A 27,415-nucleotide genomic window follows, 5' to 3' on the forward strand; every position below is an offset into this window, starting at 1 on the left:
GTGGAGGGGCTGAGCAGAGCTCCCAGGCTGCAGTGCTCTCAGCTCTGTCACTTTGGGGGTTTCCTTTTTCTCTCTCTCTTTAGAAGTCAAATTAACCAGTTGGTTGTCTGTGCAATATTCCCTGTTCTGAACTACTCTGCACCTCCCTGAGCCTTTTCTAGCTGGGGTGAAAACCAGGAACCATTCTAACAGCTGGTAGTTTTGTAACTAGGACTTTCTCCAAACCTTTTACAGACTTGCAGTTAACAGCAATTAAAGGAATTCTACAGAGTCTCTGCCTGTGTTGGGGGGGGTTTGTTTCCTTTGCCTGGGGCATGGGGACAGCTACCTTCAGAGGGGCTCTGGGCCAGCTGCTTAAATGTCCATTCCCTCCTAGCCACCTCAGGGGAAAGTTTCCCCTAGCCTTGGGAAGCTGAATCTGCACTCCAGCAGCTTGCTCAGAGCTGCTGTGCAGCCTGCTCCCCACTGCTGCTGGCTGGGAGTGAGCTGATGAAAATGCCCAGCTGTGAACCAAGCCTTGTCCCTGCTGGCTGGGGGCCTGGCACCACCCCCTGAGGGGCAGGGGAGAGGGGAGGGGAAGCACTGACCTCCAAAGTTATTGCCACTTTGGCAACCTTCTGTTCCATCTGGGAGGAGCAGGATGAGTCCTCAGGGGTTATTCACCATGGGTGCCTGTTGATTCCCCCTGGTGCAGAGTCTCAGGGTCATGTCTGGGTCCAGGAGCATTTTCAGGAGGTTTTGGCACTTCTTGGAGGTGCCCAGGTCTGGAGACTCCTTCCTGCTCCTGGTGCAGCCCCTTGGGGATATCAGCAGCAGGGCAGGTGGGCACAGAGCAGGACCTAGAGGCTGTTACCCCTGCTCTAGCCATGGCTTTGGGGGCACTGCAGAGGTGGTGCTGCCACAGAAGGTCTGGTTTGGCTCTCAGGGGAGCAGCTTGGTGAAGCCAGAATCTGCCAGGCTCCAGGGGTGGCCCTGCAGCAGGGTGTGCTCACCCCTGAGGTCAGGGTGGGCACTCTGCTGGCCTGGCACCCCTGGGTGGCCTCTCATCCCCTGATGTCACCACGCCTGCTGCAGCCAGCCCCAGAGCTGCTGAGGAGGTAAGTTCTTGGCAGATTTTACAACGAAAGGACAGCTTAGAGTGTTTCTGAGCTCAAAACCCATGCGTGGGGGGTTGGCTTCAGGGGGTTGTGGACCGAGAGGGAACGTGGTGGGGACAAGGTGTGAGGGAAGGGGACGTGGAGGACGGGGCAAAAGGAGATTGGGCAGGAGGAGATAGGATGTGAGGGGTGAGAAAGGAGGGGAGAGGGTGCGAGGGGATGAGATTGGGATGATGAGACGCAAGGGCCAGCGGCGGGACGCGAGGGCCGGGCCAGGTCCTCCGCTCCAGCCGGGGGCGCCCGAGCGCCGTGTCCCTAGCGGGAGGGAGCGACCCCTCCCTGCCCTTGCTGCCGTAGGGGGCGTGGCGGCCGTTGCACGGAGCAGGTTTGGTCCGTGCCGGCCGCCGTCCGCTCCCCTCGCCCTCCCTCTCCCCTGCCCGCCATATTGTGGCCGCCGCAGCTCAGGAGCCGCCGCCTGAGGAGCCGCGATGGGTGAGGACGGGCGCGGTCCTGCCGGCCGGGGCTCGCCGGCAGCGGGTGGAGGGGACGCGGGGAGGGCAGGAGAGGCCGCCCCGCCGGGCTAGCAGAGGGAACAGCTCCTGGCGGCGCTGCCCGCGCCCCCCGCCGAGGCTCCGGCCGCCTCCCCTCAGTGCCGGCGGGGTGGCCCTGTGGGGCGGGGGGCAGCGGGCCGCGGCCCCGGCGGCCGCCGCTGAGTCATCCCGGCGCCGGCACGGTGGGGCCGTGCCCGGGGAGAGCTCTGGGAGTTGCCTGTCTGCGGGCGGGCGCGGGGCCGGGGCCGGGGCGGCCCCTGGCGGGGAGCCGGCGGCGCGGGGGGCTCTTGCTGAGGGCATTCCGTGGTGCGGGGGCCGGGGCTGACCCTTCCGAGCAGCCGGGCCCTTGGAACTGGCGTCCCGCCGGAGGGGTTTGCCGCTAATAGCTGGATCGGGCTTTGGGCAGCTTCAGGTTGGAGGAAGAGCGGCGGCGGGGGTGGTTGGAGGCTGGTTCTCGGGGGCTGGGAGCTGTGTCTGGCGCCGGTACCGAGGTGAAGGCTCTGGGAAGCGCAGGGGGTGCAGAGCCAGCCGCTGCTGTTGAAGCGGCGCTGGAATAGCTGGGGCTTGCTGTCAGCTCTCAGCTCTCGAGTTTATTTAAACGCTGAAGTCTGTCAGAGTTGAGCTGCGAGCTGCAGCGAGGTCCTGCTCAAACGCCCAGCGCTCCCCCGGCCCGGCAGGGCCTCGGCGTGTGGCAGCCTCCCCGCGCTGCGGCTGGAGCAGCGGGGTCAGTGTGGGCTTCCCCAGGCCGCCCCGAGCAGCACGCTGCTGCCGACAGCCCGAGCAAACGCATCCCACGGCGCTGGGCAGGGAAGCGGAGCGGCAGGGAGCGTCGCCATCAGCCACTGACCAGACCGAGGCGCTCAGAGGGGGAGCAGATGGTTCCCTTTTAGCCACGGATAAATCCCCACCGAGGCGTGCCCTGCAGAAAGTGCTTTAGCAGGAGCAGGCTCTCTCCTGGTCGCTTCTGCTGCAGCCTGAAGCTGAAGCTGCCTGCCCTCCCTCGCAGAGGGCTCTGTCTTCAGGCTGTAAGCAGTCAGCCAGAGCTTGGGTGGCTCGGGTGGAGGGGAGAGCCAAGGCTGTGGGAAGCCTGCTCTTTGCCTGCACAGGCTCCGGCTGTGCCAGGGGGGGTTCGGGCTGGGTGTGAGGAGGAAGTTCTTCCCAGCAAGAGAGATTGGCCATGGGGACGTGCTGCCCAGGGAGGTGGTGGAGTCACTGGAGGTGTTTAGGAAGAGCCTGGATGGGGTGCTTGGTGCCGTGGCTTAGTTGATCAGATGCTGTTGGGTGATGGGGTGGACTTGATGATCTCAAAGGTCTCCCCTGCCCTGCTGCCCTGGGCTCTCTCCCCTGCCCTGCTGCCCTGGGCTCTCTCTCCCCTGCCCTGCTGCCCTGGGCTCTCTCCCCCCTGCCCTGCTGCCCTGGGCTCTCTCTCCCCTGCCCTGCTGCCCTGGGCTCTCTCTCCCCTGCCCTGCTGCCCTGGGCTCTCTCTCCCCTGCCCTGCTGCCCTGGGCTCTCTCTCCCCTGCCCTGCTGCCCTGGGCTCTCTCTCCCCTGCCCTGCTGCCCTGGGCTCTCTCTCCCCTGCCCTGCTGCCCTGGGCTCTCTCTCCCCTGCCCTGCTGCCCTGGGCTTTCTCCTGTCCTAGCAAAGTAAAGATCCTCTGAGAAGGAAGGGCTGAGTTCTTGGCAACTTTCCCCAGCAGTGTTGTCTCTTCTTACCCAGACTCCAGCAGCTTGAGGAGCAGCTTGTGGGGTGGGATGCTGCTTGACCAACACAATCTCATCCTAAGCTCTCCTGTGACCTTCCAGGTTAGGTTGGTGGCTGCAGGTCTGTGTGTGCCCTGGCTCTCCCACTCCAGCCCAGCTCTTCCACCTTCATTTGTAGCTTCAGCTGTGAAATCTTGACTGGCAACTTGGGAGTTGGAAAAATCTCCTGGGGCCTGTTGGTGACTGTCTGAAAGCTGCCTGTGCTGTGTGGAGCTGCAGAGGAGCTTCCCAGCCCTCCCCACCACCCCTCCCCATTCCTTCTTGGAGTTTGAAGCAGGCCTTTTTCTGACAGAGGGATGGAAATGAGGGGGAGATTAAATTCATGCTCATGGCACTTGTGCCTCTCCAGTGAGCTGAGGCTGCTGTTGCATGGTGTGGGGTTGATGATCTCAAGCATAGCAGGGCTTAGGCTGGAAGGGACCTCAGAGGTATCTGCTCCAACCTCCCCCCCATGCCCAGGGACACCTCTCAGCTGCTCAAGGCTTCATCCAGCCTGGCCTTGGGCACCCCCAGGGGGGAGGCATCCTTGGCAGGCTGTTCCAGAGCCTCACCACCCTTGCACTGAGTAACTCCTTGCTCAGCTCCAGTCCAACCCTGCTCTCCCTCCTTCAGCCCATGTCCTGTCAGGCACTGCTGGGTGCTGGCAGCCTCCTCTGCATGCTGTGGGTCGAGGGTGCAGGGTTTGCTAACAGCTGTGCTCTTGCTCTTGGAGTGCTCCTCAGCCTCAGGTGCTCCTCAGTCCCTGCTTGCCTTGCCATGCAAATGCCAGCTCTGGCTTGCCTCTCTGCTGCTGTCCAGCCTGTGGAGCAGTTCCTGGCCAAAGCTGGGGGGGCTGAGGGCTTCTGTCTGCTTATTTGGCTGCATTGCTTTGTTTGCTTCTCTGCAGGTGAGCAAACATGAACTTTGGGAAGGGGAGCTGGGGCACTGAGGCAGTGCACTGGTGCAGTGAGCCATTTCCCCAGCCTTGCAGCTCCTGTGTGCCAGCAGGGGCCAGGTGAACTCGGATTTGCCTGGCAAATCAGTGCTGGTTTGCTTCTGCAGCAGGGCAGGGGCTGGGAAGCCTGAGCTCGGTGGAGTGATTGTAGCTCTTCCTCTGGTGTGGATGTGAGCCTCCTGCAGACAGGCTGGAGAGCTGGGTGGGGAGAAATTGAATGAAATACGAGCAGGGCAAGCACAGAGTCCTGCACCTGGGAGAGAACAGCTCTGTGAACCAGTGTAGGTTGGGGGCTGATGATCTGCTGGAGACCTGGGAGTCCTGGGGGATAACAGGATGGCCAGGAGCCAGCACTGTGCCCTTGTGGACAAGAAGGCCAAAGGCATCCTGGGGTGGAGTGGAAGGGCTTGTGGTGAGTAGGTCAGAGAGGTTCTTTTGCCACTCTGCTCTGCCCTGCTGAGGCTGTGTCTGGAATATTGTGCCCAGTTCTGGGCCCCTCAGTTCCAGAAGGACCTCAGGGAACTGCTTGAAAGAGTCCAGCCCAGAGGCACAGAGCTGCTGCAGGCAGTGGAACATCTCCTGTGAGGCCAGGCTGAGAGCTGGGGCTGGGAGCTGGGAGCAGAGCAGCCTGAGGGCTGCCCTCAGTGCTGGGGATGAAGATGTGCAGGGCTGGAGCCAGGCTCTGCTCAGGGCTGGCCAAGGACAGCACCAGGGGCACTGGGGGCAAGCTGGAGCAGAGGAGGTGCCAGGGGAACAGGAGGGAAAACTTTGTCCCTGTGAGGGTGCTGAGCCCTGGAGCAGAGGCTGTGGAGTCTCCTGCTCTGGAGACATTCAGAACCCAGCTGGCTGTGCTCCTGTGTGCCCTGCCCTGGCAGGAGGCTTGGGCTGGATGATCTCCAGAGGTCCCTTCCATCCCTACCATCCTGTGGTTGTGTGCTGGCTCTTGGGTGTCAAGTGTGAGCTGGCAGAGTTGAAGAGTTAGTCCCTGTCCCCAGGGACTCTGTGGCCTCAGGTGGCACTGCTGTGCTGGTGGCACTGCTGTGCTGGAGCCACTGGCAGGGAGGTCTGAGTGCCTCAGGAGATGGCAGTGGGCATGAAGAGAGGCTTGGAGCCTGAAAGCCTCAGGTGTTGTATTCTTCTGGGGGAGGAGTGGAGCTGAACTGGGCACATGCTGAGGAACTGGTGGCTCTGTGGGCAGCCTCAGGGGGATCCTAGGCTGACCTGGGGAAGGAGGAGCAAGCTGCAGGACTCTTCCTTTTCCCCAGAGAGAACCTCTGCCTTCCCCTTTCCCCTCCTCCACAGCAGCATCAGTGAAGCTGCTGCACATTCCAGCAGTGATAGCACATGGCTGGCTGTTCCCAGGCCGGGAGGGGGATGAGCCAGGGGTGGCTGCAGCAGCAGCAGGCAGCCCCAGAGCTGCCTGGGGGCGTTTGCCTCGCCGGGAAACTGCAGCAGGCTGGGTGTGAGACGCCCCTGGGAGGGCTGCCCCTGGGAGGGCTGCCCCTGCTTGTTTGGAGTAAAGACCCAAAACAAAGGCAGCAGGGCAGAGGGACCCACAGAGAGCCACAGGATGTGTCTGGGTGGAAGAGACCTTCAAGAAGGTTGGCAGGGTCCTCAGAGCTCATCCCCTCCATCCTCCCCACCGTGCCCAGGGACACCTCTCAGCCAGACTCAGCTGCTCAAGGTCTCATCCAGCCTGGCCTTGAGCGCTGCCCAGGGAGGAGGCAGCCACAGCCACAGGGAGGGCAGCCTGTGCCAGAGCCTCACCACCCTTGTGCTGAATAACTTCTTCCTAAGATCAGAGCAGCAGCTGTGGGGGGAGTGTGATGCTGTAGGAACTCATTGCCCAGCTCAGAGCCTGGGGCAGGGGGGAGGCAGGGGCAGGTGGGAGCTCCTCTGGGCCTTCAGTCAGTGTTTGAGGTGGAGAAACTTCCTGCTGGGTAGGAGAACCCCAAAGTGAGGCCAGTGAGGCTTCTCAGATGGAGCTCAGGAGCTCACTGAGTGTGTTGGGCTGCTGCTTGTCTAGTTTAGGTGAGGCTTCATTAGGCCTGAGCAGGTTTGTCCTATCCCAGGGACAAGTGGGGCTGGAAGGAGCCTTTGGAGGTCATCTGCCCAAGTGTGTGCTCAGAGCTGGGGAGCTCTGAGAGGTCCCCAGTGGTGGCTCAGTGGTGTTGGGGTTGATGAAGTGTGTTCAAGTCCCCAGTGTCATTCTCCTACCCTTCTGCCCTGCTGTTCCCAGGCTGGCTGCAGGGATGTGTCCTGTGCCCAGCACCAAACCTGCCCCAGCTCTCTTCTGAAGCCTGCCTTTGGGGAAGGGTTTTTCAGAGCTTTGGTTGAGGGCTGTTTTGTGTGGCTTCAAAAAAGGCCCTGTCAGACCTGCCAGCCTGACTCTTCCCCTGCTCTGTCACTTTGGTCTGACTCAGCAGCACAAGTCCTGATTTAGACATGTGAGTCCCTGCAGTGACTCAGCTTGGAGGCTTTCACCAGCTGCTGAGGTGAAGAGAAACACAGCAAGAAGTGGCTGAAGCTGAAGCTGTTTGCAGTGCAGGGCACTTGGGTCAGTGGCACCTGGACAGCAGTGAGGTGGAGCTTGGGACCCAGTAAGGTGAAGAAGCTCTTGGAATCTTGGCATGGCAGAAGTGACCTTGGGGTTCCAGAGCTGAGCTGCTGGAGCCTGGCTTTTGCCAGAGCTGTCTGCAGGCTTTGAGCCTTGAAAGATCAAACTTCCACCCTGGGCTTTTCCTCTTTGAGGTGGAGAATCCCTTAACTCTATCCCTAAGGAGGAGTGTGGCAGCCTGTGCCATAGCTCCTGGGTAACCTGCTCCAGGTGATCCTGCTCTGGCCAAGGGCTTTGGTCTGGGTGATGTTTTGAGCTCCCTTCCACCCCCTGACACTCTGTGAGGCTTTAGTCTGACAGCTGGGGGATGTTTTTCCCCCTTTCTCAGCAAAGCCAATCAGAGCTACTGCAGGAGGCAAACTTCTGTGTCCTGCAGGAGCTTCCTTTTGCACAAGGAGCTGCCAACGAATTCAGGCAGTGCAGCTTCACCCTGAAGTCTGGTGGCTCCTCTGCCTCTTGCTAAGAGGTTTCTCAGCTCACAGAACACCTCAAGTCTGCTGGCTAAGCTGTCACCTCCTGGCTTGGACCACTACACTCTGAGCTGGGTGAGGAACAGGCTGGAGGCTGAGCCCAGAGAGTGGTGGTGAATGGTGCCACAGCCAGCTGGCAGCCAGGCACCAGTGGTGTGCCCCAGGGAGCAGTGCTGGGCCCTGTGCTCTTGAACATCTTCATTGATGATCTGGAGGAGGGGATGGAGTCAGTCATCAGCAAGTTTGCAGCTGACAGCAAGCTGGGAGCAGATGTTGGTCAGTCAGAGGGCAGAAGGGCTCTGCAGAGGGACCTGGACAGGCTGGACAGATGGGCAGAGGCCAACAGGATGGCATTCAACAAGTCCAAGTGCCAGGGGCTGCACTTTGGCCACAGCAACCCCAGGCAGAGCTACAGGCTGGGGTCAGAGTGGCTGAGAGCTGCCAAACAGAGAGGGACCTGGGGGTGCTGATTGACAGCCGCCTGAACATGAGCCAGCAGTGTGCCCAGGGGGCCAAGAGGGCCAAGGGCATCCTGGCCTGCATTAGGAATCACCCCTCTGACCCCCTGTCAGGAATGGGGAGGAGACACAGGGACTTCAGAGGGACTTCTGTGTCAGTTCTAAGCGACCAGTGAAAAGAGAAGGCAGGGACTGGGTGGTTCTGGGACAGTCCAAGGGGTGCTGAGCTCAGAGGGAAGCAGGTTCCTAGGAAAGCAGGATGTGTGCAGCAGGAGTGGAGGAGAAGCAAGGGCCTGCAGCCTGAGCAGCTGAAGTGGCTTCTGCTGGATCTGGGAGAGCTCTGTTGCTGTTTGCCCTGGTGGAGGAGCTGCCTCCTCCTGATTCTGGCCTAGATTGTTTTCCCTTTCTGTCCTGACAACATCTTCACCCTGTGCTGGTGTTCCAGGGGAGCAAGGACGAGCTCTGGCCCTTGCTGAACGATCCTGTGCTCCCACACAGGCATGGTGCTGCACCTGGGCAGGCAGGCCTGAGCTGGCCTTGGTGCCTCAGCAGCTCTGGGGGTGATAGCAGGGAGGGAGAAGGCTGTGGTGCGTGGCCAAGCCAACTAAACCTCTGCAGAGCCCCCTTGCAGGGCAGTCAGCCTGGCCTCTTCCTTCAGCAGGTTGTTAGATGTGCTCCCAGCACTGCCCCAGGCACCTGTGCTTGGCTGCCTGCAGCCTTTCCCCATCGGGGAGGCAGGGCCCTGTGCCTGCTGTGGGGGTGGCTTCTGGGGAGAGATAAGGGCTGGGCAGGCTGCAGGCACTGCCAGGAGGCTTTATCTGCTGTGCAGTCTGTTTGGTGTGGTCTCAGGGTGGAAGGAAAGGGGGACTTCAGCAGCCCCAGGCTGCACAGATAGCTCTGGCTGAGCTGCTGTGGTGTGGAAGGAGAAAGCCTCAGTGCCCTCCAGCCCTGCAGGTAAGCTTGGAGCTGGGACAGCAGCAGAAGAGTTTTGTAGCTCTGGGGTGTGAGCTGATTCTGTCATTTAAGGCAGGGCTTAGGTGGCTCCTGGGGAAGCAAAAGGAGAGCTCTCCCTAGGAGAGGAGCAGCACAAGGTGCTGTCAGTGGGTCAGTGCTCTGCAGAGGCTGAGCAGCAGCTCAGGAGCCTTGCTCCACTCCATCCCTTGGCAGGTGAAAGCTTTCCTGTGAAAGCCAAGCTTCTCAGGGCAAGGTGTTAAGACCCTGAGTGGAAAACCAGTGGCTTGAGTATCTCCTGTGCATCTGTGAGCAGCTGATTGCTGTCCCTGCTCTGGCACTTCAGCCTGCTCCAGATTCAGTGAGTGGTGCTGTGTGTGTGCCCCCACTGATACAACTCGGCAGGCTGCAGCCTGGCCTGCAGTGGTGCTGGGATGGGCTGGTGGCTGAAACACTGCAGGTGATGGGTTTGTACCTGCCTGGCATCCCCCTGGCTGTCCTGCCTCCTGTGTTTGGGCTGGCTGCAGCCTGGGCTGCTGCAGCAGCTGCTGAGCTCACCCTCAGGTCGTAACCAGGCACTTGTGGTGTTCCCTTCTCAGGGAAGAAATCAGTGGCTTGGTGTGGGTGAAGCATTGATAGAGGTGCTGGGCTGGAAGAAGGCCCTGCTGCTCCTCTTCCTCTGCTCTGCCCTGCTGAGGCCTCATCTGTTGTTGTGCCCAGGTCTGGGCTCCCCAGTTCAAGAGGCAGGGAACTGCTGGAGACAATCCAGTGGAGACTCCAAAGGTGCTGAGGGCCCTGTAGCAGCTCTGTGAGGAGCAAAGGCTGAGAGCCCTGGGGCTGAGAGCCCTGGGAAGAACAGCCTGAGAGGGGATCTGCTCAGTGCTCAGCAAGAGCTAAAGGCTGGGGGGCAAGAGGCTGGGGCCAGCCTCTCCAACAGGACAAGAGGCACAAACTGGAGCCCAGGAGGTTCCACCTGAACAGGAGGAGAAACTTCTTTGGTGTGAGGTTGCTGGAGGCCTGGAGCAGGCTGCCCAGAGAGGTTGTGGAGTTCTCCTCTGGGGAGATTCCAAACCTGCCTGGATGTAACCTGTGTGACCCTGGGAGCTCAAGAGGTCCCTTCCAGCCCCACCCCACGCTGGGATTCTGTGATGACATCTGGAGAGATACAGATGTGTGAGAGGAGATGGGACACGAGTGCCAGAGCAGCTGCTGCCCAGTGCTGTGCTGTCACAGCCCAGGGGGCAAATCTCTGCTGAGGGGCTGCTTGCACCTCTGGGCTCTCCCTGCCCTCCAGCAGGGCTCTTGGCAAGGCAAAGCCTCAAACTCCAAGGCTCTGGGTGTGCTCTGAGCCCTCACAGCACAGCCAGGAGTCTCTGCTTGCATTCAGACAGCCAGAGCAGGGTGCAGGCTGTGCCCAGCTGAGTGGGGCTGTGCCAGCTTGGATGCAGCTGAGCTGTCCTGTGGCACTCCTGGCTGTAATCCTGTGTGTGGCATGAAGTCACTTCACTTCACTTCCCCCTTCCCCTCCCCTCCCCATTTTCTTAATTACCTTTTAATTGGAGACTTTGCTTCCCAAGGAGAGGTGAAGTTGGCCTTGCTGGGGATTCTCTTGTGCTCCTCAGAGGGAAGGCAGCAGTTCTTTGTGTGGCTGGGCCAGCTCTTGGTGTGGCAATCTGAGTGCCCATCACTGGGAGTCCAGGTCTGTGTGTAGGTGACACCTTGCTCCTGTAAGGTCAGATCTAACCCCCCAGAGCCTCCAGGTTCTTTGAAAGCCTTGTGAAGGAGCTGCCTGTCAGTTAATAATGGAATTCTTCCCTCCCTTCTTGGCCTACAGTGCTGCTGGGAAGAGGGAAGGAGGAGTGAGAGAGCAGTTGGATGGTTCCTGTGATCTTCAGTCCCTGCTCTCCTTTGCCATGTAAATGCTCAGATACCTTTTGAAAGAGGCCAGCTTGTCCTCTGAACCTCTGAGGAATCAACTCAGGAAGACAATTCATGCTTTAATCCAGGCTTCCCAGTGCAGCTGGCAGCAGGGTGCAGTCCAGCAGCCCTGCTCAGTGCTGTAAGTAGGTTTCTCAGTTTGGTTTTGTGGAGGATAGACCTTAACAAAACGGGGGGGGGCTCAGGAAAGGGACTAAAAGCAAACTCCTGGAGGGCTCAAGATCTTGCAAGGCCTCCTTTCATGTGCTTGCTTTAACCCTGCCATCAACTCTGAGGCAATTACAGCTCTTCCTTACTGGCCCCAGTGTGATGGGGTCCCTTTTGCTTACAGCTTCTGGCCACTTAAGTGCCCTGAGCACCTCACTGGGAGAAGCTTTCTAACCTGGCCCTGGACTGCTGCTTTAGCTGATGAGAAGCTCTGCTTGGTAGTTTCTCTTTGCCTTCAGAGGTGCCAGCAGGCTTGCAAGCCACCTTCAAGTTTGGTGTTGTCTCTGGGTGCAAGCTGTTGGGTGCTGAGCTTCAGACCTTCTTCCAGCTCTGGACAGCCTGGGGGCTGAGGGCAGCATCTGTGTTAGGGTGGGAATGACCTGAGGAGCCTGGGGGCAGCATCTATGTTACAGTGGGAATGACCTGGGGGGGCTGGGGGCAGCATCTGTGTTAGGGTGGGAATGACCTGAGGAGCCTGGGGGCAGCATCTGTGTTAGGGTGGGAATGGCCTGAGGAGCCTGGGGGCAGCATCTGTGTTAGGGTGGGAATGGCCTGGGGCTGGGGGCAGCATCTCTGTTAGGGTGGGAATGACCTGGGGGGGCTGGGGGCAGCATCTGTGTTAGGGTGGGAATGGCCTGGGGGGGCTGGGGGCAGCATCTCTGTTAGAGTGGGAATGACCTGAGGAGCCTGGGGGCTGGGGGCAGCATCTGTGTTAGAGTGGGAATGACCTGGGGAGCCTGGGGGCTGGGGGCAGCATCTGTGTTAGAGTGGGAATGGCCTGGGGGGGCTGGGGGCAGCATCTGTGTTAGGGTGGGAATGACCTGGGGGGGCTGGGGGCAGCATCTGTGTTAGAGTGGGAATGACCTGGGGCTGGGGACAGCATCTGTGTTAGGGTGGGAATGACCTGGGGGGGCTGGGGGCAGCATCTGTGTTAGGGTGGGAATGACCTGGAGGGGCTGGGGGGATCTGCCTTTATTGCTCTGCAGAAGGATGTCCTCCTGCTGGCTGGGGAGGAGAATGTCCCCTTGGAAAGCAGATGCTGTGGAGGCTGACTTCACAGGCTCCCAGATTGCATGGGGTTGGAAAGGTTCCTCAGAGCTCACCTTGTCCACCCCCCCTGCAGTCAGCAGGGACACCTCCAACTAGATCAGGCTGCCCAGGGCCACATCAAGGCTGACTTCCTCACAGTGCTTGGTGTCTTGGCAGTTGACTTCTGGGAACTCACAGAGTTGGAAGCCTTTAGCTTCCTCTCCTGCTTGAGCTGCAGTTTCCCAGCTGCTTTCTCCTTCAGCAGCAATGAAATGTTGGACATTTGTATGTTGTGTGTTTATTTGTTGCTTGGTTTGGCCCTGGGCTTTCCTGGTAGGAGGGCAGTGAGGTCTGAATCTTCTCCAGCTGATCTTGGGAGGGTTCCAGGGTGGCTGGAGGCAGTTGATAAGCCAGACTGAAACTCTGTGTGAGCAGTTGGCTGAGGAGTGCTTAGCTTGAAAGAGAAGGGCTGAGGAGAGGGTGCTGCAGGAGCCACTTCTTCCACCTGCCTTGGACAGCTGGAGGTAAACAAAGCTGTGGGTGCCCAGCAAACTTGTGTAGGCTGGGCTCAGGGTTCAGTGCCATTGTTTGTCACAATCCCTTCCTGCCCTGAGAGGGGCACAGATGTTAATCAGAGTCATTGGTGTCACAAGTGGGAGAAAGGGAGAGTTTGGAGTGGGGCAAGGGGGAGCCAGCTGGTCAGAGCAGTGCCTTACAGCTGGGTGCAGCTGAGGAATCTGTGGCCTTCTGTACTCAGGGCACTGCCTGGCCCTGATTGCCTTTAACTGTGCCAATGAGTGGTGTGTCACTTCCCTGGCTGAGAGGCAGAGCCACAAGTGATCAAGTTTCAAGTCGAGATGAAACAGCAGAATAAGTGGGTCAGGCACTGAGCACTGCAGTAGGCTGGGAGGGCAGAGGTGGCCTGCACAGCTCCCTTGGCAAGGGGGGCTGGGGTGGCTGTGACAGCAAGGCCTTGGCTTGCTCTCACTTCTGTGGAGTTGTTGCCATCCAGACACTGGGAACCTTGCAGTCTGGGGAAAAAACTGTCCATGTGTGGTTAGGCCATGCTCAGGGTGCCACAGAATGGCCCAGGGTGGAAGGGACCTCAGAGATCATCTGCTGCAAGCTCCCCACCATGGGCAGGGGCCCTCTGAGCCGGCCTGGGCTGCTCAAGGCCTCAGCCAACCTGGCCTTGAACACCCCCAGGGAGGGTGAAGAACTTCCCTGGGCAGCCTGTGCCAGAGTCTCAGTGACCAACCCCTCTTAACTCCCATGAGCCAAGGTCAGGCTCCCATTCAATCTTGAAGCTTCTACTTCAGTGTTTGAGAGCAGCTCTTGCAAATCTGTTGGACTATTCCATGCTGCTTGATGAGTGTGGACCTGCTGGTGAGGAGCAGAGTCATAGCATTGCTTGGGTTGGAAAAGGCCTCTGAGTCCTCAGCTCCATTCTGACCCTGCTCTGCCTCAGCTTCCAACCATTCCCCCTTGTCCTGTCTCCAGACCCCCTCAGGGAAAGTCTCTCTGCAGCCTTCCTGCAGGATCCCTTCAGGTCCTGGCAGGCAGCTCTGAGGTCCCCCTGGAGCCTTCTCTTCTCCAGGCTGAACACCCCCAGCTCCCTCAGCCTGTCCTCATAGCAGAGCTGCTCCAGCCCTTGGCTCATCTTTGTGGCTCTCCTCTGGTCTCACTGCAGCAGCTCTGTGTCCCTCTTATGCTGGGGACACCAGACCTGGCCACAGCAGTGGAGGTGGTGAGGCACTGGCACAGGCTGCCCGGGGGGGCTGTGGCTGCCTCCTCCCTGGAGGTGTTCAGGGCCAGGTTGGATAAGGCTTTGAGCAACTAGTCTGAGAGACATCCCTGCCCATGGCAGGGAGGTTGGAGCAGATGATCTCTGCTGTAGGTCCTTTCCCAAGCCATCCTGTGATGGCTCTTTGAGGATCATCCACTCCAGCCATCAGCCCAGCCCCACCGCGGCCATTCAGCCGCCTCCCGGGGGGCCACCTCCAGGCCTTTCCCCAACGACTCTGGGGGACGGTGACTCCACCGCCCCCCTGGGCTAAGGATAAAAGAGCAGAGAGCGCCAGGAAGGCTGAGACAGCCCTTTTGTCCCGGCAGAAAGCATGGCGAGCCCCGCCAAGGACAACTACCGCATGAAGAGCTACAAGAACAAAGCCCTGAACCCCGAGGAGATGCGGCGGCGGAGGGAGGAGGAGGGCATCCAGCTGCGCAAACAGAAACGAGAGCAACAGGTAACTGTCACCTTGGGTAGCTTGTGTGCAGCCTTAACACAGCCAGCATGCTGCTGCTGCCAAACTGGGACCTTCAAGGATCTGTGCATTAAGGTTTGTTGGCAGTCCTCTTACTCTTTGCTTCACCCCCTGCCCCTTGTTCTAACCGAGACCCTGCTCTCCTCTCTTCCTGCCTGGTAACCCCAAGAGCTGCCCAAGCACTTTGGCCTTGGGCTGCTGGAGGGTTTTTGTTCACAGATCCTTGGTTTTGAAGGGGTTGGGTTGGTTGGGTGGGGGTTGCCAGGTGGGGGTTGGTCTCTTCTCCCAGGCAACCAGCACCAGAACAAGAGGACACAGTCTCAAGCTGTGCCAGGGGAGGTTTAGGCTGGAGGTTAGGAAGGAATTCTTCACAGAAAGAGAGATTGGCCCTGGGGATGTGCTGCCCAGGGAGGTGGTGGAGTCACCATCCCTGGGGGTGTTTAGGAGGAGCCTGGATGTGGTGCTTGGTGCCATGGATTAGTTGATGAGATGGTGTTGGGTGAGAGGTTGGACTCCATGATCTCAGAGGTCTTTCCCAACCTGGTTGATTCTGTGTGGTTTTGGATTATTTAGTGGTGGAGGTTGTTTCCTCAAAGCAGGCAGAGCAAGTGTGGGCTGCACAGAGTTACTCCTGAGTTGGTTTGGGGTTTATTGGCTTGGAGGTCCATGACAGTAAGAGGTGACTCCCAGGTGATGTGTGTGGCTCAGGCTGGATGTAAATGAGACCCTGGCAGAGCAAACCAGCTGCTTCCTCCCCAGTCCTCCTAACCTGCTGGGTCAAATTCTGTGCTTGCCTGTGCCAGTGGCTCAGTGACTTGGGCATTTGCATATCTGAAGGCAAGACTTAGCCTGTTTTATTGGTGGGGTTTATAGGCCAAGCTTGCCTTCAGAGTGCAGAGCTGTTATTAATGGCTGCTTCCCTCCCTTGGCTGCCTTCAGTCTAGCTGAAGGGTTGAGGAACAGGAATATCTGGTTAGGAGGACTGTCCTTCATTGCTTTCTAATAATGACTCCTGTGTTCTGTTTCCTCCCCAGCTCTTCAAAAGAAGAAATGTGGAACTGATCAATGAAGATGCCTCCATGTTTGATAGTCTCCTTGTGGATTCATATGTCAGTGCCACAACATGTGGGGTAAGGTGGCTCTCCTGGTGCTGGAGCTGGGGGGAAGGGAAGGTGGCTCTCCTGGTGCTGGAACTGGGGGGAAGGGAAGGTGCCTCTCCTGGTGCTGGAGCTGTGCATTCAGATGGATTTAGCTGCCTGGTGCTGTCAGACCTCAATGGCTTTCATAGATTCATAGCCCAGTTAGGGTTGGAAGGGTCTTTAAAGACCATCCAGCTGCTGTCATGGGCAGGGACATTCCCACTACACCAGGCTGCTGATTTGTTTTCCTCACTGTTGAGTGTGTTGCAAGTGTTACTACAGTGAGCTGGGAAAGCCTGGCAGGGAGTAAATAGTGTGCTGGGAGCTCAGGCTGTGACTCTGGCTTGCTGGCTAAGCACTAAATCCTGGTAGGCTGCCACAACTGGGATGCTTTAAACAATCCTGGTGTGAAATGGAACCATTGTGCTGTTTCCTCTTCAGGAGGGAGTGATCACAAGAGAGATGGTGGAGATGCTTTTCTCAGATGACCCTGATCTGCAGCTAGCAACCACTCAGAAATTCAGGAAGCTACTCTCCAAAGGTAAAAAGAACTCCCCTCATCCCTGCTGGGGGATCTGTCATAGGCTCTCCTTGCAAGTGTTTGTTGCATGCACCTTGGTGTCCAGAAGCTGTGAGCCTGGGGAGCTGCCCTGCTGAATTCAGTACACCTTGAGATCATGCAGTTAACAGCTCATGCATGTTACTCCCCTGCCTTGGCCTGCTGGACTGTTTTGACACTGCCTTGCTGTTTCAGAGCCCAACCCTCCAATAGATGAAGTGATAAACACTCAAGGAGTGGTGGACAGATTTGTTGAGTTCCTGAAAAGAAGTGAAAATTGCACATTACAGGTAAGGGAGATTGCTCTGAGCCCTTTGTCCTGCAGCTTCACAGTTTAACAAGATAACCCCTGGGTGCTGACAGGGAAAAAAGGTGTCCTGAACCCCCAGGGTGCAGGCTGGGTGATGTACAGGGGGGGGAATTGGAATTGCAGATGGCCCTGGGAGAATGCTGGCAAAAAGATCATGGTTCAGCTGCAGCAGAAGGGGATTTGGCCTTCCTGTGTCTGATAGGAGCTACTGGGGCCACAGTAGATGTGTGGGAGGAAGTACACCTCCATCACTGGAGACTTAAATACAGGCTGAGAGCCTGTAAGAAAGGGGTTAGGTAGTGCTGGTCCTGCCATGGGGCAGAGGGATGGACTAGATGGCTTCTTGAGATTCCTTCCAGCTTGGTAATGATTGGAGGTATTCTGTAGGGATTAAAGATGCTTCCATACATGGAATTGGATCAGAGCTGATGGCCACTTTCATCCTCCTGCCCCTCTGGCCCAAGGCCATTTATCACAGGAGCTTACTTTCAAGAAGAACTGAATGGAAATCCAGGTTTAACCCAGAGGATGAGAGGCAAAAGCAGGGAACTGGCTGCTCAGCTTCACTGGAGCTCAAGGCTGAAAAATGGTTGTGTTGGTGAAATGATGTGGTGTGGGTCACAGTGATGCCTTCACCTGCTGATCCTCTGGGCAGCTCCAGCCTCAGAGCAGGCACTTAGCAGAGGGAGCTCTCCTCGCTGCTCAGGCGAAGGCAACGCTTCCCTCTGCCTGTTGAAGGGTCCTGTGCTTTGTTTCTCTCTCAGCCTCTTCAGGAGAGGCTTAGAGAGCTACAGCCCAAACTCAAGTGGCAAATGTTTTGTCAGCTAAGGATCCTTGCATTTGCTCATTTGGGGTTGGTTTTTTGGTGTCATCTCTTGGCTCGTTTCAGTTCGAAGCGGCGTGGGCGCTGACGAACATCGCCTCTGGCACTTCCCAACAGACCAAAATAGTCATCGAGGCTGGGGCAGTTCCTATATTCATAGAGCTGTTAAACTCTGACTTTGAGGATGTTCAAGAGCAGGTAAGCTTCATGGCTTGCTGTGGGCTCAGGGAGATGACAGCAGCAGTGGATTGCAGACGGTGGAGGCGGTGTTTAACATGAGTGACCAGACCGAAGTGCTGTTTGCCTGGGATGGGAGGGGGGGAAATGCTTCCTTAGCACACTTAGCCTTTTCTTCCTCTGTTCAGAAACTGGGTGAATGCTAAAACTGTTGCTGTTTCCTTTCAGGCTGTCTGGGCATTGGGGAACATTGCTGGAGACAGCTCTGTGTGTAGAGATTATGTCCTTAACTGCGCTATCCTTCCTCCCTTGTTAATGTGAGTAGCCATGAGTACTTGCCAGTGCACTTCTTGAAGTCCCATTGTGCCACAGCAGAGCAGTGTCTGAGCTGGGGGAAGAGATTCCCCAGCCGTGGGTGGTGATGTTCTCTGGGAATCAAACCATTGGTGCCACATCAACTGGCAGTTCAGACAAGTATCTGACCAACAGAGTGGGACTTGGTAGCTAACATGCCTTCTCACAGCCCTTTACCCTGCTCTGAAGCTGCACTGGGTGCTGTTGCAGTGTGCCTCCCTTTCTGGAGTCCCAGGCCTTGCTGTTTCACTGCATCCCTCCAGATGCCTGCTCTGTGTGCTTATGCTGTGGGTTTCCAGTGCCTTGTCTTCAGTGGGCTCCTCTAGGGCTGAGGAAAGGGAGCAGGTTTCTGAACACCCATCCTGCCTCTGCAGCTCTGAAGTGTGGTGCACACCCACCAGAGAGGCAGAAGTAGTCTGTCAGGCCTGTTGCTCTCACTGCTCTGCAAAGAGTTCATCTTATGCTGGCAAACTGCTGCTGTGTCACAGCTGCCTTGGCCTGTGACACTGCTACTCCTGTCAGCCACCTGTCAGCAGTGACTGGAGCCCTCAGCCTTCAGGACTTGCTGCCCTCAGGGTTGAGAGGCAGCCAGTTTGTGCCAGGTGTCCTCTAGTAAGGACCAGCTCAGCCAGTGGTGTGAGTGTCTGCCTGGGCTGGATCTGAACTTGGAACTGTGTTCAGCTAACTTTCTTTTCCTTCTGCAACTTGTCCAGTGTGGAGCTTGCTTTCCTGCCCCATGTCACTTGATGCTGCTAGGAGCAATAGCTGTTTAGCCTCAGAAGTCATTGCAGGGCACTTCTCTCCTTGCTTATGGAGAGGCTGCAGTGACAGCCAGCATGGCTTGAGCTGCAGCAAGTGGAATAGTGGTTGGACTTCCTTTTTAAGTCCTGCTAGTTTGTGTTTTGATTCCCTTGCTGGCTTCCACAGCAAGGTTTGTGATCCCTGGTGATTGTCTCCTCAGGCTCCTCACAAAGTCCACCAGGTTGACAATGACACGAAATGCAGTCTGGGCCTTGTCAAACTTGTGCAGAGGGAAGAGTCCACCACCTGAGTTTGATAAGGTGAGAGGAAAAGCCTTGCTGGCAGGCAGCTGATAGGGAGACACCCAGCTGAGATGTGTCTCTACATGGGGTTTGCCTGCTGGACTTCCCTAAGTCATTCTGGGAGGGAACAGGGTGAGGTTCTTCCTGCTGAGGTCGACCTCCTTGCTCAGCAGATGTGTTTGAGTGGTCAAATCTCTGCCAGCTGTTCTGCCCAGCTCAGCTGGCAGCTGAAGCCCTCCAGTAAAGGCTGAGCCCAGGCTTCCCTGCAAGGTAGCAGCACACTCTGGTCTTCACTTAAACCCTTTTGTTACAAACTCTGGAATTCTGAGACTGCTCAAATCCTGACTGGAAACTTCATTCTGAGCCCTCTTGAATGCTACCAAACAAGACCCTGGGAGCTTTCTTCTGTCCCTTCTCCTGGGGTGCTGCTGGCAAGACCAAAAGCTGGTGCTGGCCTTCAGGTGTCTCCTCCTCCTTCGGAAGAGCAAAAACGTTTTCAGATCAGTGTGTTTCACTTTGTGAGAGGGAAAGCTCACGTGTCAAAGCTGGGAAGCTGTGGGGAGAGGTGGAATCTGAGCTGCATGTGAGTGTGAAACCACTTAGAAGAGATTGAAGTGTTCAGAGGTGATGGCTCCTGCTCTGAACAGAGCTTTTTAGGGTTATTAGGAGTGAAAAAACCAAGCAGTGCTCGCTCTTAAGCCCTGTAAGGAGCTTCCAGAACAGAAGTGTGCACAGGTGCTGCTTGTCTCCACAGTCTAGACTTGCTCCAAGAGGGAGAGAGGCCATTTCAGTTTAGCAATCAAGCTGTTGGGGTGACTTCAGACACTCACTCTGAGGGATGTGAACCAGCAAAGGAAGCTGCTGCCTTTGGGGTGGGAACTGTGGACATCCAGGACTTGCCCTTGCCAGTCAGCAAAGCCCCGTGGTGTCTGCATGCAAACCTGGTGCTGGTCCTCAGCAGCCCCTGACTAACCCTTCTGGTGTTGTAGGTATCTCCCTGCCTGCCAGTCTTGTCCAGATTGCTGTTCAACAGCGACTCTGACTTGCTGGCAGATGCCTGCTGGGCTCTGTCCTACTTATCCGACGGTCCCAACGAGAAGATTCAGGCAGTGATCGACTCGGGAGTGTGCCGGCGACTGGTGGAGCTGTTAATGTGAGTCTCTTCTCCTGCTGCTTCAGCCCTGGGAGGCTGAGCAGGGCTTCACAGCCAAAGCCCTCTGTGCACAGGTTCAGGTGATGGATACCTCAGCTGGCTTTGGAGGAGCTGAAGCAGGCTGAGAGCTGTAGCTGCCTGGTTTTGGTTTGCCAGATGAGTAGTGCTGGGCTGCTTGTTCATTCTGTAGGCTAAGGAGGACTTGAGGTTGGGCTGACACAAGTGGTCTGTGAAAAGGGAGAGGGCTGCAGAGTGTCTTCTGCTCTCAGACTTCAGATACATTCAGGGAAGCCTTCAGAGGCCATCAAGGAATCAGTCTTTGTGCTAGGGGATGGGATTCTAAGTAAAGAGAGCAGGTGAGATAGTGGGAAGAGACTCTTCTGAAGATCCCAGTGCTTGTGGTCTGTTTTTCTTTCACTTGTGAGGTCAGCTGTTGTCCTTGCACCTCTTCTCCTGCAGGCACAACGACTACAAAGTGGCCTCCCCAGCTCTGCGAGCTGTGGGCAACATTGTGACAGGAGATGACATCCAGACCCAGGTGAGAGGAGCTGGGCTGTGTGGCAGGGAAATGAGAGGGGGGGAAAAATCCTTCCTGATCCCTGGTGACCTCACTTCTGCTTGCTTTCTCCAAAGGTGATTCTGAACTGTTCAGCCCTGCCCTGCCTCCTTCATTTATTAAGTAGTCCCAAGGAGTCAATCAGGAAAGAAGCTTGTTGGACCATATCAAACATCACAGCAGGAAACAGAGCACAAATACAGGTACAGCCTTCTCCACCCCACCTCTAATGACCCCAGATTCCAAGCTCAGCTCTTTTGCAGAGCTGACACTTAGAGGCTGGGGTTGTTCACATCTCTTACTCTGCAGTAATTAGGAGCTCTGCTGCTCCCAGCCATCTGCTAAGCAAGGGCTGGGGGGGGTGGGAAATCATAGCTTGTTAATTGTACCAACAGACTGGCCTGGAATGAGTCCCATGGCTGGATCCCTGGAGAACTGGGGAGGGGGAACCTTCTAAAGTTCAACAAGGACAAGTGTAGGGTCCTGCACCTGGGCAGGAATAATCCCCTGCACCAGGACAAGTGAGAGGTGACCTGCTGGGAAGCAGCTGGCAGGAGGAGGACCTGAGGGTGGTGGGGGACAAGAAGTTGTCATGAGCCAGCAATGTGCCCTCATGGCCAAGAAGGCCATGGTGAGACCCCACCTGGAGTACTGTGTCCAGTTCTGGAGCCCCTATTACAAGAGGGATGTGGAGGTGCTGGAGCGTGTCCAGAGAAGGGCCACGAGGATGATCAGAGGGCTGGAGCACCTCTCCTATGAGGACAGACTGAAGGAGTTGGGGCTGTTCAGTCTGCAGAAGAGAAGGCTCCGAGGTGACCTAATTGTCGCCTTCCAGTATCTGAAGGGGGCCTACAGGAAGGCAGGGGAAGGACTTCTCAGGATATCAGGTAGTGATAGGACTAGGGGGAATGGAATGAAGCTGGAGGTGGGGAGATTCAGGCTGGATGTGAGGAGGAGGTTCTTCACCATGAGAGTGGTGAAACCCTGGAATGGGTTGTCCAGGGAGGTGGTCGAGGCCCCGTCCCTGGGGGTGTTTAAGAGCAGGCTGGATGAGGCTCTGTCCAGCCTGATCTAGTGTGGGGTGTCCCTGCCCATGGCAGGGGGGTTGGAACTAGATGATCCTTGTGGTCCCTTCCAACCCTGAATGAAACTATGAAACTAAGGCAAAGGGTCTCCTGGGGGCATGAAGAGTGTGGCCAGCAGGTCAAGGGAGCTTCTCCTGCCCTTCTACTCTGTCCTAGTGAAGTCACATCTTGGAGTATTATGTCCAGGTCTGATCCAGTGGAGGCTACAAAGATGCTGAGGGGCCTGGAGCATCTCTGTGAGGGGGAAAGGCTGAGAGCCCTGGGGGTGTTTAGTCTGGAGATGAGAAAGGATCTGATCAGTAGTTAAAGAGTGGAGGCCATGAGGATGGGGCTGGTGCCCAGTGACAAGAGGCAGTGAGCACAAACTGCAACCCAGGAGGCTCCATCTGAACAGGAGGAGAAACTTTGGTGTGAGGATTCTGGAGGCCTGGAGCAGGCTGTCCAGAGAGGTTGTGGAGTCTCCTTCTCTGGAGACCTTCAAACCCCACCTGGCCACTGTGCTCCTGGGCAAGCTGCTGGGGGTGCCCTGCTGGAGCTGGGGGATTGGATTGGGTGATCTCCAGAGGTCCCTTCCATCCCCACCACGCTGGGGGTCTGTGAAGAGGAGGAGAGCTCCAGCCCCCATTTCTCCCTGCTGAATTAGAGATCCCCCCTTTTGAAATGCAGAAGTTTTAATTCTCTTTTGCATGACCTACATTCAAAGGCAGCTGAGGGCTTGAAAGCTTTCCTGCAGCAATGGGAGCAGGGATTGGCACTCTGCTGGCTATGGAATTGAATCTCTCCTGCTAATAGGATTTGGCTGAGGAATGGCTGAGGGGTGCAGCTTGAAAAGCTCAGCAGTGAAAAAGGGAGGGAGGGGTTTCTTTCAGGTGCTTAACAGCCCTTTTAGAAACCAATTCAAACTTTTGTATTTCTTCCCTTGCTCTCTCCCTCCCTCCCTCTCCCCAGGCAGTCATAGATGCAAACATCTTCCCAGTGCTGATTGAGATCCTGCAGAAAGCAGAGTTCCGCACGAGGAAAGAGGCAGCCTGGGCCATCACAAATGCAACCTCAGGAGGAACTCCTGAGCAGATCAGGTACTCCCTGGTGGTGGGAAATCTAACTGTTTGGTGGCTTTGCTGCTTGCAGTGCAGCCCCAGAATCTGGAGACCCTCTGGGCCAGCAGCTGAGCCGCAGGCAGAGGTGTCGCTGGGGTTGTAAACTGTTGCCTCCTTCTGGAACAAGCTCTGCACCATGAGGGTAGTGGAACACTGGAACAGGTTGCCCAGGGAGGTGGTTGGGGCTTCATCCCTGGGGATAATCAAAGTGAGGCTCAACAGGGCTCTGGGCAGCCTGCTCCAGTTGAGGATGCCCCTGCTGTCTGCAGAGGGCTTGGACTGGATGACCTTTGGAGGTCCCTTCCAACCCAAACCATTCTGTGATCAGGATAAGATGATCCAAACTGCTTCCTTCCTTCCCCTTTAGATAGCTGGGTGACCATTCAAATCAACTCCATGCTGGAATTTGGGTTTCACCTGGATTTCAAAGGGAGTTAAGTTTAAAGGGGGAGGTGCCTGTGTGCAAATAAGTGGCTAACATGAGCTGTGCAGGCAGCAAGCATTTTAAAGGGAGCTTCTGATGGTTTAGTTTGACCTCTTGGGAGGAGGGGAAACAAAAAGTGATGCTTGCTAGCTGCTGAGCATGTGTTGGTGGTGTTCTCTTTTCAGGTACTTGGTAAACTTGGGCTGTATCAAACCTCTTTGTGACCTGCTGACTGTTATGGACTCCAAGATCGTTCAGGTAGCATTGAATGGGCTGGAGAACATCCTGAGGCTTGGGGAACAGGAGGCCAACCAGAGCGGGACAGGCATCAACCCCTACTGCAGCCTGATCGAGGAGGCCTACGGTAGGTTGTGGCTGGTGGCCTTGGTGCTGCTGAACAGCACAGGATGTACTGGAAGGAGTCTGCCAGTTTGGTTGGCCAGAGGGCAAGAGAGGGGATTCTGCCCCTTTGCTCTGCTGAGACCCCACCTCAAATACTGCAGCCAGCTCTGGTGTCTCCAGAAAAAGAGGACACAGAGCTGTTGGAGTGGGTCCAGAGGAGGCCACAAAGATGAGCCAAGGGCTGGAGCAGCTCTGCTGTGAGCACAGGCTGAGGGAGCTGGGGGTGTTCAGCCTGGAGAAGAGAAGGCTCCAGGGGGACCTTAGAGCTGCCTGCCAGGACCTGAAGGGATCCTACAGGAAGGCTGCAGCAGGACTTTTCATGTAGAGACAGGACAGGTCTGCTGATGTAGCACAGGACAAAGTACTTGGAAGCAAAAACTATTCACACCTCTGCTCCAGGCTTCCTAGACCTGGAGGCCAAGCTGGTAATTGTGGCCTGCATCAGCTGGGAGCAATCAGAAATAAGCTAAGTAAAAAGTGACACTTCTGAGGTCCCTTCCAGCCCAAAGCATTCTGATTCTATTCTTAGTCCAAGATGTACAGTGGAAATCCAGAGGGATTCAGCTTTTCCCAGAGAGACTTCATTTGATGGTTTCATTTTTTCTGGCCTGCTCTTAATGCTTTGAGGAGCAGCTCCTATTTTGGTCTGAAACTCCCTGTGTACTGCCAGTGTCTGCTTTGCCCTCTCACTTGCTGTTACACTTGGTGTCCTGATTCTCCCAGGAAGAATCATTCTTGACATTCTTCTGCTTGGATGTTTCCTCTTCAGCAGTGGGTTTAATTAGGACAGCCAAAAGCCCTCTGCTGCCCTCCTGGAGGCTACTGGGATGGGCTCTGCTTCCTTCCCTACCCTCTGAACCCTCCAGCTGTTCACAGGCAGTTGTTGTCATCTCACTGCAGGGAGCACATCTGCTCTGCCTGTGTCAGCTAAAGCAGCTCCTGGAAGCTAAAGCAGCTCCTGGAAGCTAAAGCAGCTACTGGAAGGACTTCAGTGCTGCCTGATCCAGCTGGCAAAGTTAATGTTGGGGGTGGGAAATCTCAGCCCCCCACCACCCCCCCAGGCAGCCCTGGAATCGCTGGGTTTAGTCATCAGTGCCGCTCCCGAAGCGCAGATCTGACAGAGACCTAGCAGTGAGCAGGGGCAGGGTTGGAGCATGGCTGTGGGACAGTGTAAATAGCAGGCTCTCCCTGTTTCATCCCACTCCACTCTTTCTTCCTTCCAAGGTTTGGATAAGATAGAGTTCCTACAGAGCCACGAGAACCAAGAGATCTACCAGAAGGCCTTTGACCTGATTGAGCACTACTTCGGCGTGGAAGACGACTCCGCTCTAGCCCCCCAGGTAGACGACAACCAGCAGCAATTCATCTTCCAGCAACCTGAAGCTCCCATGGAAGGCTTCCAGCTATAATGTGCCTGGAGTGGCTATAAAACAAAACAAAACAAAACCCAAACACCAAAACAACAACTACTAAACCACCACAAACTTGCTGGAAAAGGAACTTGGGAGCAGCTGATGGTTCCATCCCCTCCTTGCAAACGGAAGGCTGAGCACCCACTCCACCTGCTGGGAAAGAAATCTTCCTTCAGCCAACTAGGAGCAGGGCTTTGTCCTCACAGAGAGAAGGAGATGTTCTTCCACTTTTTTCCCTTCTGATTTTGTTTGGTTTTTGTTGCTGCTGCTGCATTACATGTCTTTAAAGCAGGCATCTGGGTGGAAGGAAGGACACTCGAGGTAACAGATCTGCACCTCTTGGGCTGGTTGATGTTTGGTTTTCTGGGTGGTGCTGTCTCCCAGATGTCTCACTTCTTACCTCTGGTACTTTTTTCAGTCGAGGTGGCAACGTTGGGTTGGGGAAGAACACAAATAGAAAAGAAGCAATCCTGACAAGCAGTAATTCTGGAAGCCTGGGCTTGGTCTCTTCTGGATCTATTTAAGAATTATTTCTGGGGTTTGGTTGGGTTTGGTTTGGTTTTTTTTCCCTTTTTTGGGTTTTTTCTTTTTTTTGCACATGTTACTCTTCATTACAGACTCATTTTTGCCAAGAGCCAAGTTTTTAACCCTGGGCTTTTCTACCACCCTCCTTCAGTGGACAGTCCTCTTGAACCTCGGGCCAAGCTCCCCCTCCCCTGCAACATACTGTAAATGGACAAAGAAATTGGGAAGTTCTCCCACTCCTGGGAAGCTTTATTGGTATTTCTTTTTCAAGGGTGGGTGTGTGGGGGGGGAAAGCTTCTTTTGGTTAGAATTTTTTTTGGGGGGAAGGGAAGATTTGGTTTGAGTTTCTTTCTTTTCTTTTTGATTCCCTGGAAGAATTGGCAGTGGTATTTGCAAGGAGAGAAAGAAAAAGAGAGGCACCAAGACCCCCCCCACACTCTGAAGAGAGGGGGGTGGGTGGGTGGGTTTTGAAACAGCAAAGCACAGCTGCCCCCCCACCCCCCACCTTGCACAGGCTTTGTTTGCATTGCTACTGACTTGAAGTCATGGAACTGTTGAAAGGGTGAAAAACTCAACTTCATCTTTACTTGAAGGAGTGGGTTCCTTATTTTCTTTCCTCTTCCCTCCCCCTTCAGAACCTGTTTGGAGTTCTGGGGGGGTGGTTGGGTTGGTTTGGTTTTTTTTCTTCTGGGTTTGTTGGGGTTGTGGTTTTTTTTTTGGATCACTTCTGGGTTGGGGGAGGAGGAAGAGGAGGAGGAGGAGGAGGGGGAGGACATAGCTCCCCTGGCTCCAGCGGCGGCGTCGCGTGCGGTGTCGGCCTCGGGCCTGACTTCTTCAGGCCGACCTCCTGCTCACAGTTTGGCTCCATTGTACATTTTACTGAAGAGAAAACACAACAAAAAAAGGCAAAAAAAAAAATCAAATCTCTGTATTTTTTATATTATATATAGGTAGATATTTGTCTAATTGGGCTGCAGGAGAAGAAAAACAAAAAGAAGCCAAGAATTCTCTATGAGGTCTCTGTAATTTATGTAAATAGCAGCACTGTGAGGCAGGCAGGCCTGGGAACGACGGCCCCCCACACCCCCCCCCAGCTCCCTTCACTGGTTGTCCTGCTTCTCTTCCTCTGTTCACTCATAGTACTGTATCAGCAAACATAGAGTTGTCTTAAAAAAGCTCCTCTGCCAGGGGTTGAGTTAATTCAGCCAGCAGTTCGTTGAGACAGAAGCCACCAGGCTGGGCTCTGGAGAGCCAAAGAACACTTCCTGGGTGTGGGGGGAAGAGAGCCTCGGCCGCCGCTCTGGGGTGGGGAGGGAGAAGCGAAGTGTGGTGATCGCCCCACAGCGGCCTGAGCTCGGGTTTGAACCCAATTAATTGTGAAATGAATAAACTCCATCTGTGCAGTTGAGGTGTGGCTGTGGTGGGAATCTCTGAGGGGCGGTGGTGGGTGAAGCGTGGGGGGGAGGGTTGGAGCAGCTTCTCTGGGGTGATGGTGGGGGAGTCTCTCCTCCAGGGGTGATGGGAGGACTTGGTGGTGCCTCAGGCTGGGGCTTCACTGCACTGGAAGTAATAGAATTGTTAGGGTAGGAAGGGACCTCAAAGGTCATCCAGTTCCAGCCCCCCTGCCATGGGGCAGGGACACCTCGCACCACATCAGGCTGCTCCCAGCCCCATCCAGCCTGGCCTTGAAAACATCCAGGGGTGAGACTTCTAAATGATAAGGGAAGGGAGGGGCAGGAGGGGGCCAGGAGCTGTATGCCCCATTGCCACCCCTGTGCACAGCATGCACCAAGGGTGTTGATCCACACCTGGCTGAAGGTGGCCAAGAAAGCCAAACACCATCCTGGGCTGGATCAGCAATGGTGGCCTGCTCTACCACACCTCGAATCCTGGGTTCAGTTTTGGGTCCCTCACACCAAGAAGGAGAGGGAGGGGCTGGGGCAGGTCCAGAGAACAGTAACACAGGTGGGGAAGGGCCTGGAGAACAGGGCTGGGGAGGAGCAGCTGAGGGAACTGGGACTACACAGGCTGAAGAACAGGAGGCTGAGGGGAGACCTTCTGGCTCTCTACAACTCCCGAA

General features: G+C 56.1%; 1 protein-coding gene across 5 annotated transcripts; it reads left to right on the forward strand.

Annotated features, from left to right (window-relative positions):
* The first annotated feature begins 1,488 nt into the window (after positions 1–1,488).
* KPNA6 (karyopherin subunit alpha 6) lies at positions 1,489–26,743 on the forward strand. Of its 5 annotated transcripts, none has more exons than XM_068159246.1 (15): positions 1,491–1,589; positions 10,673–10,897; positions 14,125–14,258; positions 15,311–15,406; positions 15,857–15,956; positions 16,170–16,264; positions 17,174–17,305; positions 17,513–17,601; positions 18,600–18,699; positions 19,671–19,834; positions 20,294–20,372; positions 20,468–20,593; positions 22,424–22,551; positions 23,182–23,360; positions 24,623–26,743. In XM_068159246.1, the coding sequence occupies exons 3-15, from the start codon at positions 14,130–14,132 to the stop codon at positions 24,805–24,807; spliced, it is 1,602 nt and encodes a 533-aa protein (XP_068015347.1). In that variant the 5' UTR covers positions 1,491–1,589; positions 10,673–10,897; positions 14,125–14,129; the 3' UTR covers positions 24,808–26,743. The 5 variants fall into 5 exon arrangements, with proteins under 5 accessions (XP_068015346.1, XP_068015347.1, XP_068015348.1 ...); XM_068159247.1 differs by lacking the exon at positions 1,491–1,589 and adding an exon at positions 8,701–8,841; XM_068159245.1 differs by lacking the exon at positions 10,673–10,897 and having other exon boundaries at positions 1,489–1,589.
* The last annotated feature ends 672 nt before the right edge of the window (positions 26,744–27,415 follow it).

This window comes from Melanerpes formicivorus, unplaced genomic scaffold (genome assembly GCF_026170545.1).
Source record: "Melanerpes formicivorus ecotype bairdi unplaced genomic scaffold, bMelFor1.0.p_v2 SCAF_45, whole genome shotgun sequence".
Lineage (NCBI taxonomy): Eukaryota > Metazoa > Chordata > Aves > Piciformes > Picidae > Melanerpes > Melanerpes formicivorus.

Coding starts and splice junctions, on each gene's coding strand:
- KPNA6 (XM_068159245.1), top strand. Junction 15,407..15,856: donor TCAGTGCCACAACATGTGGG/GTAAGGTGGCTC, acceptor TTTCCTCTTCAG/GAGGGAGTGATCACAAGAGA. Junction 22,552..23,181: donor GGAACTCCTGAGCAGATCAG/GTACTCCCTGGT, acceptor TTCTCTTTTCAG/GTACTTGGTAAACTTGGGCT.